At 42.6% G+C, this 14,182-nt stretch overlaps 1 protein-coding gene and 1 long non-coding RNA gene across 2 annotated transcripts; both read right to left on the bottom strand.

Moving 5' to 3' along the window:
* Positions 1-1,922: 1,922 nt before the first annotated feature.
* Positions 1,923-5,782, bottom strand: LOC116932000. Its single transcript, XM_045179697.1, has 8 exons — positions 5,395-5,782; positions 4,692-5,310; positions 4,074-4,355; positions 3,671-3,940; positions 3,454-3,594; positions 2,643-3,319; positions 2,374-2,572; positions 1,923-2,314 (listed from the first exon to the last, which is right to left on the bottom strand). The coding sequence occupies exons 2-8, from the start codon at positions 5,074-5,076 to the stop codon at positions 2,061-2,063; spliced, it is 2,208 nt and encodes a 735-aa protein (XP_045035632.1). The 5' UTR covers positions 5,077-5,310; positions 5,395-5,782; the 3' UTR covers positions 1,923-2,060.
* Positions 5,783-10,926: 5,144 nt separating this feature from the next.
* On the bottom strand, positions 10,927-12,203 carry LOC123476840. Its single transcript, XR_006651739.1, has 2 exons — positions 11,221-12,203; positions 10,927-11,015 (listed from the first exon to the last, which is right to left on the bottom strand). It is a non-coding gene; the product is annotated as an uncharacterized LOC123476840 (long non-coding RNA).
* Between the last annotated feature and the right edge of the window lie 1,979 nt (positions 12,204-14,182).

Genomic DNA, 14,182 nt, shown 5'->3' with positions numbered 1-14,182 from the left:
TTTGTATTTTTTAGAGGTTCAGAGGGCAGAGTAACCTAGACTTTTATTGACACTAAGCAGGCAGGGTTGGTAAAGGGAGGAATTAGAGATTTCATTCGCTGATTGTCTCGCAAAGGGAAACGGAATACATTCAAGTTCCAACCACTTAATATAATTACATTATTTCTTCATGGCAGCACGATACACATGATTTTCGAAATAAAAAAAACACTTAACAAAACGTTGAATAAATGTCTGGGAAACTGTGTCACTTGTGTCAAGTGTCGGTGACTATATAGCACATTATTTCTTTGGTTAAGTAATGCACGAACAAGTTTGTGCAGACGTGCGGGAAAACGCCGGCCGTAGGGACGATATGGACATTTAAAATAGTTCATTCACCAAAGAAGAATCGACCCATCTTTTGAGATCAGGTTGGTGGGATAGAAAGACGAATTGAAATGTGTACGTGCACTTTTTGTTTTGTTTCTTTTGATAAATAGCATTAGAAAATCAAGCGGCCAATGACTGACGTGTGAAACGGAATAAGGTTAATACGTTTAAATAAAAACGAATGGAAACACAAATGTATATACTGTATAGGGTGCATCTCCTGGAATTTGCATAACAAGTGACTCTTTCTTCACGTCTCTGCAGACTCTGGCACGTTGCAAAACGAATTGCGTCGTGACAGTTTCATCAGGACAGACTCGACCGTTGCAGACGGTGAAACTGACATTTGCTGAGCGTGAGCGGCCATTTGATTGTGATGTTGTTGGCTGCCCCCGTTCTTCGATCCATATCGCTTCAGCCAGGTGTACGAGTCGAGTGAGATTTCCTTCTTGAGCAGACGACGCGTTGGTGGTGCTTTCTTCAGGTGAACTGGTAGCCAAGAGACAAGTGTCATCACGAAATCTAAAGACTCTTGAACACAATAAATTCATACCTGGCGAAGCTGGACGAGAAGCCACTTCTGTTTTGACTAGAACAGCCGGTGTATGTCTAAGATCCAAAATAGCTGGAATGGCTTTTTGAGCCATTCTGATCCACATTCTGGATGCGTCGGGTGACATGACAATCTTATTGCAAAAACCAATTAAAGATAAAAACGCAATTGTTTGGACTGAACTCTAATTAACCACAACTATTTATACCTGATATACAGGGCAATCTAAGGCGAAAGATGATAGGCTAGTGCCCAATCTCATGTTCCAGACGCGCACCGTCCCATCTTCCGAGCCTAATAAACGCGAGACAAAACGAACAATCATCGGGCTGAAGATGAACTTGAAACGTTGAACACTCACCGGACACAACAACGGAGCCATCAGTTGTAACTTTCAAGCAAGTGACAGTGGACACGTGCCGTCTCATGGAATGGATTTCGCAGCCGTGCTGGGCATCCCAAATAATGAGCTGACCGTCACGCGAGCCGGAAACCACCAGTAAATGCTTACTGTTGGCCATGTTGGCCAGGGCAGGGACATTGGCAACGTGGGCGGCAACAACGACAGTGACGTGATCGCCGTGTCCGGCCATAATTTGAACCAATTTGCCACCTTTGTCGGTTGGTCCGGCTAGAACATCCCACATTTTCAGCGACGAATCTTTAGAGCCCGTGATGAGGTAGCGGCTGTCCGGCGTACATGTGAGACACAAAACTTCTTCGGCGTGACTGACAGCTACCGCTTCTTTGTGTTCCTCAGTCAAGTCTAGCGACCACAGCCGGACACTGTTGCAAGCGATTAATTAAAACTTATAACTCCTGAAAGATTTAAAAAAAATAATAATAGTAATAATAAATAAAAAGAAGGAACCTGTTGGATCTCGTGGATCCGGCCATCCAGCGAGTGTTGTTTGCCACTACAAGGAGTTTGGAAGCGGCCAGGTTCCATTGCCGCATGATTTCTCCGGTGCCCAGTTTCCACTGGATGACCGTTTCATTTGAATCGCACGAAACGGCATAGCCGTTCCAGTCTGCCATGATGGCCAATTGGTTTACCCTACAACCGATTGGGTGTATCTGAGTGGCCGGAAGAGTTTGTCCAGCATCCAAGTGCCAGACGGCCACCGTTCCGTCTTCAGCCGCCGAGGCGAACGTACAGTCCAGCGGCGTCAAAGTTAACGATGCTGACGGGCGCCGATAGATGGCCCCACTGGGCGATCTTCGATAAATTGGAAGCCCGCCACAATTGAACTTGGCCCGAGCGGTCACCGGTCGCCACAGCGGCGCCATCTAGTGGCGACATGGCCAGATAAGTCATCGGGCTGGTCACCGCCACCACGGGCCGTTTCTCTTCGTAGCGCAGCAGCCACATCTTCACTTTATTAGCCACTAAACGATGAAAAACTTAAGCAACATTTTGTTTTACGCTGGACTTGAAATTTTCAAACCTGAATGAAAAAAGAGACGAGGATCATCAGTCCGAGTACAGCAAGACGACGATGCTGCCGCACTTTTGCCTGGATAATCGATTGACAGTGCGTGGATCAACTGGCCGCTATGGCAATCGTAACACATCAGCCGGCCGTCTTCGGCCATCACGGCAGCGTGGGAATGGCCGTTTCCACCAACAATCACCGCCCCTACCACCTTTGTTTAGATAATAATGAAAACAAAATTAATCAATTCATCTTTGAAGCATTTCAGCGTAAATATTTACCTTAATGGGCAGGTCCGTCCAAGTTCTGAGTGAGGAGCCTGTGGTGAGCGAAAAGAGTCGAGGAAATCCATCCTCCAATCCGACGGCCAATAGGAAGACATCGTCTCGTGATAGAGTGACGTGTCCAACAGGTTGTCCGACTTCGATCAGATTCAGCAGCGTCCAGTCATCCAGCGACCACAGACAAATGGACCCATCCTGCGAAGCGGACACTAAAACATCATCCCGATGATTGACGGCCAGCGCAGTGATCGGTCCGCGATGATGATCGATGCGAGCCAGTCGAGACTCTGAGTTTTGACCTTTGCCCGGCTGCCATTGGAATGACATAACAATACTATCCTCTCCTCCGGTGAGAATCAGCGAGCTGGAAACAACGGACGACACGACAGAGACGGATGCGATATGTTCTCTGATCCGCAGTGCGATGTTGCCGCTGTAAAAATCCCAGACGATGACGCTGAGGTCTTCGCTCCCGCTAATAACGTGACGGCCGTCGCCTGTTACGTGAACACAAGTCACGCGGCCACTGTGGCCTTTATAAACGGCTATCCGGCGTCCGGTGGCCGACGATAGGCTGAAGAAAGGATCAATAGGATCGGCTGTGACCAAGACAAGACACTGGCCATCTGGACTGGCGGTCATTAATTGAATCGGCTCGCGCTGGAAGACGTCCACTGTTGGGAAAAAGAGCCGTGGCGGATGTAGGCGGAAGGAAAAAGAGAAACCAGAGAAACGAGTCATTTATATTGGAAGGGGCTGGAAAAAAAAAAAACCAACAAAATCTGCCTTATCAAGGCAAACACCAAACCTTTTCTTTCTAGTGGCTTCCCTGAATGATTCCAGTTCCAGCCGGATGGCATGGACACCAGAACGGGTCCGCTAAATTGATCGCATTCCGTTTGGGCATCGCAATACAATCGCCACAAGTGATTGTTGCTATTCTCTTTATCTATTGATTTTTAAAAAAAAGGAAATAAAGAAACGTCTTGTTTGAAACAACAAATTCTCTAGTTTTCTTTTCGTACCTGCGTAAGGTTTGAGAGCCACTATCAACTGGCTAGCCAGCTGTTGCAATGCTATAACACCGCAGTCGTTGCAATCGACTTGACTGATCCAGGGCAAAGAGCGTTCGAGTAGCCAGAGATGAGAGTCGATCCATCGGATAGACGACTGCTGAACGCTGGCCGAAATGAGGCTCAAACCGAGCCTTCCAGCACGTGCTGCCATCCGCCACGTCCTCCAATCGAACAAAGTTTCCTCGAATAGATCTCGTTCCAGGTAAATCGACGTTTCGCCTGAAGAGAATCACCAACGTAACCAGAGGAATTAAAAAAAACAACAAAACAAAACAAAAAAACGGTTGTCATTTTTTTTGTTTGTCAACTGGACGAACTGCCCAGGGCAACCAAATGAATGTGTTTTCCATACCAACAATCGAATAGAAACGAGCGAGCCAGCGAAGCGCGGCGACGGACGCATCAACGACGCTGTTGTTTTCGTTGCATTTCAATGCGGATGGGATGGCGGTAAATGCAGACGCGGCCAAGTTTTCACTCTGTTTGTATCTCCGGCGGGCAAATGACAAAGCCGGTTGACTCCAAGTGTACGCCGAGGAGAGTGGCAATTCCAATCGACGATCCTCGTCACCTCTTTCCGGTGTCGTGAGTCCGCCGGAAGCCGAATGAGCATCCACTCGGATAAGAAGGGCGTCTAACAAGTGGATCGATAGTCCAAATGCAAATTGACTACGTTTTAGAGTCAGGCGAATGCGTCAATATAAGCAAGAAAGGCAAACGAGGGAGAATTTTAAGAACAGATGGCGCTCAGCGACGCTCCTATTCCATCAATAACGTCAACACATTTTTATCGAACTGAAAGGGCCATTTTCAAAGTGTGTTGTTGCACAAAGGTGGGGTTCTATTGTGCTAGTTAATAAGGGCCCCCTCTCTCTACTTTGCTTATTGTTTTCAATTTCATTCAGGAATTCAATTAGAACTGGGAGTTTGTCGTCTCATCCGATAGGGGGGGTTGTTGTGTGCGGTGTACCTAATGATTGGATCAACTGCCCGAGGTGTTGTTGGAGACTGTCGCCCACGGACAGGGATTCCAGACATTGACGCCATTCCTCTTCCGTCAGCCCGGAAGAATTACATCCGGCCATGCCAGAAGCTAGGTTCATGACGGCGCATGTTTTACGGACGAAATCCGCCGGATACTGGTTCTCGATATTGTCAAAGAACGGCGTCAAAATGGCGTCAATCGTGTCGGCGGAGGAGGTGAAGGAAGCCAGGATTGCGTCCGAAGACCATGCGGAGGGCGGAGGTCCTCCTGGGCAAGACATGTGAACGGTTGTCCATCCGCGGACGTCTTTCAGCGGGCTGGAACATGTGACGATGAGTCGAACGTTCTCCGGAAGCTTGTCGAGCGACATGAGGCCCCACGAATCGAGTCGATCGATTCCGGCCAGTACAATCGTCAGACGCGTATCCTTGGCCAGTTGACAACCGATTCGCTCTGTCCAGTGTCCATCGGCTGTTGTTGTACAATCTTTTTCTTGGCCAACTAATTCACGACGGATACTTTGGTACAAATGATCGGCCAGCAAAGTATCCGGCGCCGCTCCGGCGATCCTCACCGCCACCAACGACCTGTTCCATTTCGAATCCTGGACATGCGGTTCAAAAAGAAAATTTGCATTAATTACGTCACACGTTACGTTTAATTAAATAAAAAATTCTAAAGGATTTACCGCCGGAAGATTATCCAGCCAACTGTTGATGTGGAACGCAAGACTTCGGTAGTCGTAGCCGGAAGAGCAGCTTCGAGCATCGCCATCCGCCGCCTGCAGTTGTCCGCTGCAGATCAATAGCCCCGAACGGCTGCTCGTTGTGGTGCTACCGTTTGCCGCTGCCCAGGGGTCCTGAAGCTGAAGTTGATTGAAATTGGCAGCCAAGCACGAACTTTTGTGAGATGCGATTTCGGCCAGCCGCACATGATCAGCCGTCCTTGTCCAGCAAAATTCCACGCTTCATCGTCTTTCCTTTCTACCTCGTTTTTGTCTGGATATTCACCTCCTGTGCTGTCGTCTTTCAATGTTTTTTTTTTATTGATTCGATTTGGTAACAAGTTCTTGTTTTTCTAAAGCAAAAAAGAAAATAAATAAAAAAACATTAAAAAAACAAAGAAATAAGTTAAGAAGATGGAAAAGATGATGTGCACAATCAAGAATTAGAAGAGATATTTTCTGATGAGTACAAAAACCCGCCATGATGATAATTGAGTTACAGAATCACATACGGAGAGTGTGCGGGATGAAGGGAAATCATTTGCTGGCGCCCTGCACCCCCCCGAAAATAGATGCTGGCGAGATAAACGAAGCGAGTGAGCTCACACGACATCATGGCATCAAATAAATCAATATCTAAGCATATACGACACTGTAATATAAAAACGCTGTGGGGTTGATATGTTATGAGGATCCCTTATATTTCTTGTGCGCTGGATGTTGTGTCCGTTCCTCTTACATAATGTTTCATTAGTTCTTGTCTTCCGTGGTGAGACTGCGGACGGGGGGGGGGGAATATCGTAACTCGTCTAAACTTAAAAAAATGTTATTATTATTTTTTTTTTTTTTTTTTTTTCATTTTCTTAACATGAATTAGGGCAACAAAATATTTAAAAAGAAAAGACGGGGGAGGGCTTTGGAATAGCAGTTTGTTTTTTTCTAAGAGCCACGGGATACAAAATGTGTGCACGCTCCGGTAAGCCGCCCATCACAGCCAGTCGGTTTGTACAAACATGGTAGCCAACAAGAAAAACAACAGAAATGTATCATAAAAAAAAAAAAGAAGAAGAAACTGCAAAAAGAGGTAATAAGCGTAGTACACTCTACAATCCATGAAAGTGTTTAAATAAAAAGGGAAAATAGAATAGTATTTTTTTTTTTTTATTTTTAAATCAAGAAAATCTTTATGTGGCCAAAAAAAAAAAAGCCGGCCCAGTTTGTTGCCTTTTTTTTCCAATCCCAGCACAATCTTTTATCGGCCAAAAAGAGAGCTATGGGAATACTGGTTATAGTTGGCTTTTCCCCCCCGACTGTACTTTCTTTGATGATCTTTGTAGTGCAAGTAAAATGCGAGAGAGCAAGCCGCACGATTTTTGTTACCAACAAACTACTACGAGTTGTTGTAATACCATCGCCATGAACACACGGCAGAAAAGAAAACTTTTTTTTTTTTCATGGATGGGATGAAAAAAATGTTCTTCTATATCCATTAGGAGAAGTACACGGGATCTCACACGAGAACGGGGAAAGCGGGGGTATTGCTCTATTTGATTTCCTTACGTGTTATCATTGCAATAGGAAATACGACATTGGCAAAATGACAATCTACAAGATGAATAAGCATATCATTCTCGTCATTCATTATACGCACGTGTGTCTGTGAACTCTGGCGGAGGGAAATTTTTCTAAAAATAATCCGCCGAACTAAGAAATGCGGTCGATTGTAGCGATGCTATGATCAAACGCTATCATTCTAATGGTAGCTTTATTAATCTCGTTTTCTATTTGTGTTGCGGGTTGCATCGAGAATTCCTACGTCAAAGGGCGACTAACTATTGACTACATGTTTACATTAGACATATTAAAAAAAGGGGAAAACCTGAATTTTACATTTCTTTTTAGCCAATCACAAGGCTTTTAGGGTATTGACACAAGCATTTTCGTTGAAACATTTAGAAAGCTTTTTTCAAAGGTTCTATTTCTTACCTAGCGCGCGTATTTCGAACGTCTAAACTACAGCTGGTTTACCAGATTGGGTTATTGTTGTTTGTTATTGAATATCCCAGGACGCTTTTGACTTGGATCGCGTTTTATTTAACCCCCAGACGTCAAGCTGTGCCAATCTAAACAACGACAGATCCCAAAGAGTAAAAAAGCTTTCATCCCTTTCGCTGACAGAAAACGGAAAGCGTCAAAATATGGCTGCTTTTCTTCTAGAAATCTGATTATGTCACACAATGTACATCACCTATACGTTCCGATGATGCACCGGGAAATTTGAAACATTTTCAATTCATTTCCTTCTCTCTTTTTGTGGTCTGACGTTGGGATAGAGACGAGTTCGTTACGATCGCGTGATTGAGTTCGAAACTGTTCTCCGCTCACAAAAGACGATGCTATACATCCGCACGAAAGAAACACGTCCCCATTTTTGGCTAAAATATATACATACACAAGGAAATGGGTCGGTCACGTACGTCTATTTTCTTCTCCCCTCTTTGAGCGTGAGTTGCGCGCACCCGGGTAACCGAATACAAATGCCATTATGTGTATAATATAACCGCAAACATAGGGACGACAGACAACAGTGTGTACATCCATAATCGCTAGTTTTTTTGTTTGTTTGTTTTGTTTTTTTTTGGATTGCCGACGCCCAATGGGAAATGGAGCTGATGGTTCCCGGCATCCGCACAAAGTTTCCATTCCGCAAAAAGTTTGAACATGCGAACGCTCACGGGTTCCAAACTAAGGGCGTAGTAATTGTTCAAACTGCGAAATTGTTTGTTTTTATTGATTTTAGAATTAAATTTTCAGTTGAATGACGATTGTAATGTAAACCTTTAGCGCATTGGAACCGTTTTCGCGTGACTGTGACATTGAAAGCTTTGGTTTCTATCGGCATGGGCTCTCGTTATTGACATCACTGAAAGGTGAACTCACAACCATCACGCACTGTCGCAAGTTCGAGTGCATTTTGATCGACTTTTCGATTGTTTTTTAAATGAACTGGGCATAGAAAATCAAACGATTGGCCTCTGTAGTTGTGTACCTCAAAACACGCGAGGATACAACTCCCGATACAATGCATCATCAGGTCCTCGATCGTGAAAGCTTCGCATGTCACAATACTATTACAAAAGTTCCGCCTGCTCAGATTTGCGGCCCCCACTCACAAGGATTAGATTCTTTAACTTGAGCCGAAGTTTTCCTCCTGAATGATTGCCATTTCTTTTCCGATTCGGATATAGTTTTTTTTTAGACATCCGGTCGTGTCGAGACTATACACAAACCCCGCCTGAAATTCCAAACAAGTTCAAAAACAAAAAGGAACGTTGTTATTAATATTATTTTATTTTTTAAAGACAGGAGAGCTACAAAAGATTAAAAACGGATCGATGTATCGATCGAAATCATTTGTCAAGGTGATGAATAGTCTGTTGACTGTGGGTTGACAATTTTTTTATTTCCTGCGGGTTTATCCCGTCCGTTCTTCTTCTTTCTCATCCTTTTCGGGAGAGAAGGAGCAAACGGGATAAACTGGGAGCTTGGAGGGAAAAGAAAAGAAAAAAAAAAAGATGACGTGGATGTATACGATTGACGATTAGTCACGTTCAAACTATTTTCTTTCCTCTACACACAAATTGACGTCTTATCACTTTCTGTTCACGTCCTTCAAACTTTTCAAAAGTTTTCTGTTGTTCCTTTTCACAAAAAAAAAAACAAAAAAAAAATCTGCTTCTCTCTTCTTTTGTTGATAAAAAGATTGGCAACGTCGCGTGCGTGACGGGATAAAAAGACAATCATTTCTTGCCGTACTTACAGCAAACAAGAAAAGCAATCGAATATGCCGAGAATGAAAATTTCTCTTCTTCTCCTTCCTCCCCCCTTCCCCCCGTTGTTTTTCTAAGTGTTGGGGGTTATATATAGCCTAACTTCTAATAGCATATACACCGCACGCGACGAAAGTGCCTTTCAGTGTCCCGGTGTTCTTCGCTCACGATATATAAACACATTCCTTTTTCTTTTTTCTTTTTCTGTGCTGTAATAAAAAATGGTAGAAAGAGAATCAAGCTGCACAACGGTTACCTAGATATCATTCTAGGACATAGCACTTACACGAGATTCCAGCTGAGAGCGTGAGTGTATCACGGATTTTTTGTTTTGTTTTGGGCCAGTTACCACGTCGTGAGCAAAATATCGCTAATATTTTTTATCCCCCCATGACCTAAATTTCCCCTAGTTTTTTGTTTGTTTGACGGGGTGTTTCGTTTTATGATCGCGGGGACGACGCGGGAAAAAAACGCGACACCTTTGCAACAGGTGTAAAAAATAATGGAGGGGGGGGCCACTTAAAGCTCTAAGGTTATTGGCTGCGAAAAAAAGAGAGGAAACTACACATTTTGTTCTTCACTTGTGCGCTCTACATTCATAGTGGATGAACAAAGAGGACGCGCTGACAAAAGGCGATGAGTAAGTCGCATGTGCTGCTTTATGTGCATAATATCGATCCCTGGGCTGTTTTATATGCCACCTGGATTTTACTCGATACATAAGCCCGACAAATGATATGCACAAGAGTTATGATGGAAATCTGAACACGAAAAAAAAAAAAAAAAAAGATTTAAATAAATTTAAATTCGATTTGTTTACGTGCCGTGGACGAGATATTCGCCACCTAGCGGATCCACTCAATTATTTTATTTTTTTGCCATCAAATAAAAAAAGAAAATCTCAAAGCCTATCCAGTATGCTCGATAAATATCCTCTTAATTCCTGTTGTGCTTTTTTTGTTGTTGCTCCTTTTACCCAATAAAATCAAGAAAAGAAGGGTGCAATAAGAGATTACAACGAGAATTCCTTTCCAACTGCTGGCCTTGCATCCAGCGGAAAGATGTAATGACGACGACAGACCAATAATAGCCCTTCCTTTAATCTCTTTGGATTGCTCATTTCCAGTCACAAAAATATTAAGATTCTAAATTATTTGTCAACAACACTTCATTGAAGAAAAAAAAATTATAGTTCTAAATAATAAAAATGAATTATCTCAAGTGAAAATAAAGTGTTTTCAATTGCTTTTCTTGGAAGAATCCTTTACCTAAGAATTTTGGAAAAAGAGCTGACGGAATAAACAACATTTAGTGAAATCGAAGCCCGTTAAATTCAATTAATTTTAACTTGAATGCATTTAAAGAACCAATCCGATAGGCCTGGTTGCATTGCTGAATATTCATTTCCAAACATGAATTTTAAAAGGGTTGCTCCCAAAAATTAATGAAAACTGACAAGTGGCAACGTCGCGTAAAGAATTTTAAATGGCGATCTCTTTTAATTACTTGGACGGAATAAAGATAAATATGGATGCAATCACAATGCTCGAACATTCTCTAAATCTCGATCGACTTCCTCTTCCAAGTTCATCACGATGAACGCAGGGCTCGAAAATTTCACTTAATCAAAATTGACGGTAGTGGTTTAATCACATTTGATGCTCACCTTATTCCCAACGGACTATCAGGACCAGATTGGATTCCCATGCAACGCGAGAGCACTATGTAGAGCAAATTACTTGCAACGTCAATAACCTAACGGGGAAGAGGAGGAGAAAAAATAATAGTAATGTAATTCCCGTCAGAACGAAAGCAATCCTAATCCAGGTGAGTGCACCACCAGAATTTATTTCCACCCGACATGCGATGTAACAAGATCAACAGATTTTGCATAGTGTTGCACACCAGAACGTAAAAAAAAAGTAATGAAATGGTTTGGAAACTTAAAAAAACTTCTTACCGATTCACACTCGTCGTACTCGCAAGCAGCAAAAACAATTCCAGCAATGAATTAGGGCACACTGTGAGAGCAACAAAAATGGACGTCTGTTCCCTACGACGATGAACAACGCGACTGGCAAACCCTTCGATGGAAGCACGCTGGTAAGAAGATTTACACAAACGTGGAAGCTTATGCCAAGGGAGGATAAGAACACCCCAAATAATCATGACATGCGCAGTAAACTCTTTTCAACCAAAATTATTTCGAGTTTATTATTCAGCAACATCGCGGCCTTGCAAAAGCTCAATGTCGACAATCGACACTTCACCTTTTCAAAACCTTGCAACTTTACCAACGACCCAAACTTAGTTTTAAGACTTTTGAAACAATGCGAAAAAAGCTGACGATAACAATAAATGAATAGCATGCAAGGTTTGTATTGATTTCCACAAAAATTACAGTAAGAAAATGAATAAAACAAAATGGCGAGTATAGTAGTTTTCTCACGTTTCTCGTCATTCGCCTCGAACCGTACAGTGCAATGAAGTCTTGATGCCACAAAGCAACTGGGCGTTTCGAAGTCAATGACGAACGTTGTTGTTGCGAACATTTTCTATTTCGAGCAAAACATCCCAAATGTGAAAATTTTTCTGTAGAATCGTAAGGTTAAAATAACGTTTAGTTGTCATGACGTCGATGGTCTACACAGCGCCCCTGGGCAGGCCAGTGCAAAGAAATAAAGCTACTATGCAATTGGCTGCTCAAGGTCGGCACATAAACGTTGATTCGAATTCAAAAAAAAGATAACGACATTTTTTCACACACAATCTTAACAGGCTTTTACTTTAATGTGTTGCATGCGTCATCACCGCGTCCCACTACCGGTTAGTGCAACGTTTAAACGTAATCAATGTTACCACTAACCAGCAGAAGTCGCCGAGACAAGCCTTGTAAATAACAAACACCACCAAAATGAATTAAGAACTCAAATTGATTTTAAAAAAAATAAATAATATAAAAAAGAAGAAGAGACTGGAACTGGACTGACTTGGAGAAGATGCAAGAGACAACTGTTGATTTTTGCAAGTGAGGTCGTCCCATTTATAGGGTCACCCTCACGAAGAAGGGGGTAGCTTTGGGGGTGAATCCAATCCATCCTTTTTGCCGAGCGCCACCACCTCACACGCATTTTCATCTTTCCATGTGGCAAATTGTAGATTTATTCCCAGAATCTTCACCCCAACAGCCCACCCGTCCAAATCGTTTGGACACGTCGACAATAATACACAGAAAAAAATAAGGAAACAGGGGTTTGTAGATATCCACGTTGGTAAGCAAATCGAATGGAGGATGAGATGGCTACCCCACCCTTTGATCAGAGTTACGGGGAAATCTTCCATTCCTTTTCATGGCAAAAAAAAAATATCGTACCCTTGTTGGACTCGGTTACGAAACCACGCGGACACACAAACTTTTTCGGCTTCATTTCGATCGGATTTTTTCGGAAATAGATTCAAAATTAACGGCTCTTATTTCCGGATTAGAATGGTGCCGTTTAATCCATCGTCGGATATCCGCAAGTGACCTAACAATTCGTTTGAAAACCGTTCAAGGTTACACGCGGCGTTCTGTAACCGACACGAACCAGGGTGCCCTTTGCTTACCCTCACCCGCAACAGTCAGGTACTCGGTTGGGTGGCAAAATGGGGTCGGCAGGAGAAGAGGACCACCCGTTCTACCTGGAATCGCTCTCTTTCCTCTCGTCGGCAGAGAGTTTTCTTGAATCAGCTGTTATTTGTTGTGATCTTAATTCGATAACAATTAAAGGCTGCGATGACTCGAGAGACGTGGCCTTCCTCAGTTCCTAATGTCCAGGTTTTCTAAGAATTGTTTGGTGAGCCCCACTTTTTTTTTCCAGCTTGGTCATCACTGAACGTTTTTCTTATGAAACAAAATGGCTGCGCCCCAAACCAGCAGGAAAAATATTTTTTTTTTTCGTGGGTTTCTTCTTTTTGTTGCTATAGGCCTTGTAATATTTCTTGTATGCTGCTTTAACATTCACTGGGGAAATCAGCCTGGGCACAACGTTCATTTTTGCGTCGTTAAAAACAGAAAAAGCTTTGGCCAACGTCGACAAAATACAAACGGCCGAAGAAAAAAAAGATTGACCCTTTTTTTTTTTCCTTTTTTTGTTGGGGCTACACACCCAAGAAATTACTAATAGCCGGTCGTCATCATTTCCAATCGGATTAAGCATCGATCATAACCTGGAAACATTGGAAGTGTCTTTATACGAATGGTCTCGACTCTTCTGTTTGTTTTGCTTTTTATTTCCTTCAAATTTGCTGGCCTAAATTTCAAGGTGAATTTTCGAATTTTGTGCAATTACTTGGATGGGAGGCTCTAGTATTTTGTTATTTCAAAAAGCTTTTTTAATAAATCAAGAGACGTTCGAATGTTTGATGAGAGTCTTTGTGCGTGTAATATTTCAGTGAATATTGATGAGAAAAAAAAAGGACTTTTGATCGATAAGAGGTTCACAAACCAATATCGTTCTTTTCTTTTCTTCCCCCATATATATATTTTTTTGGTCGGTTGAAAACTAATAAAATGGCGTGCACGAACAGACATGTAAATCGATAGATATGAGGAAGTCTGGCGACGTTTGTTTCCTATATGGGCTTGGAATAAAAAATACATAAACCGGAAATGAGGTTAAGCTTGATACGTCTTCTCCCGTAATAATTTCCCTTACGACGTCACTATTCATCATCTGCTCGAGACTCTTAACGGAAAACGTCTCTCGTGGTTTCATAAATGGGAGAAATTCATCCGCGCTCTACGAGATGTTTTACGAGTTCCACCGCCAGAGCGGAAAAGAAATTTAGTTTTTTTTTTTTTTACACCCTTAAAAATATTATTTTCTTTCCTTTTAACAGCTTTAAGAAAGAAAAGAAAAAAATTGGGAATAGAGCTGTCT

The sequence above is a fragment of the Daphnia magna genome, linkage group LG10 (assembly GCF_020631705.1).
Source record: "Daphnia magna isolate NIES linkage group LG10, ASM2063170v1.1, whole genome shotgun sequence".
Classification (NCBI taxonomy): Eukaryota; Metazoa; Arthropoda; class Branchiopoda; order Diplostraca; family Daphniidae; genus Daphnia; species Daphnia magna.
Note: the sequence above shows the minus strand (reverse complement) of the source record. Positions and strands in the feature narration are given on the sequence as shown.

Excerpts from the sequence above, each read along its gene's own strand:
- LOC116932000 (XM_045179697.1), bottom strand. The coding sequence starts at position 5,076 with ATGTCGCTCGACAAGCTTCCGGAGAACGTTCGACTCATCGTCACATGT. Across the intron at positions 3,941-4,073 it reads TCGTTTCTATTCGATTGTTG|GCGAAACGTCGATTTACCTG; the intron begins GTATGGAAAACA and ends GATTCTCTTCAG. Across the intron at positions 2,573-2,642 it reads GGACGGACCTGCCCATTAAG|GTGGTAGGGGCGGTGATTGT; the intron begins GTAAATATTTAC and ends ATCTAAACAAAG.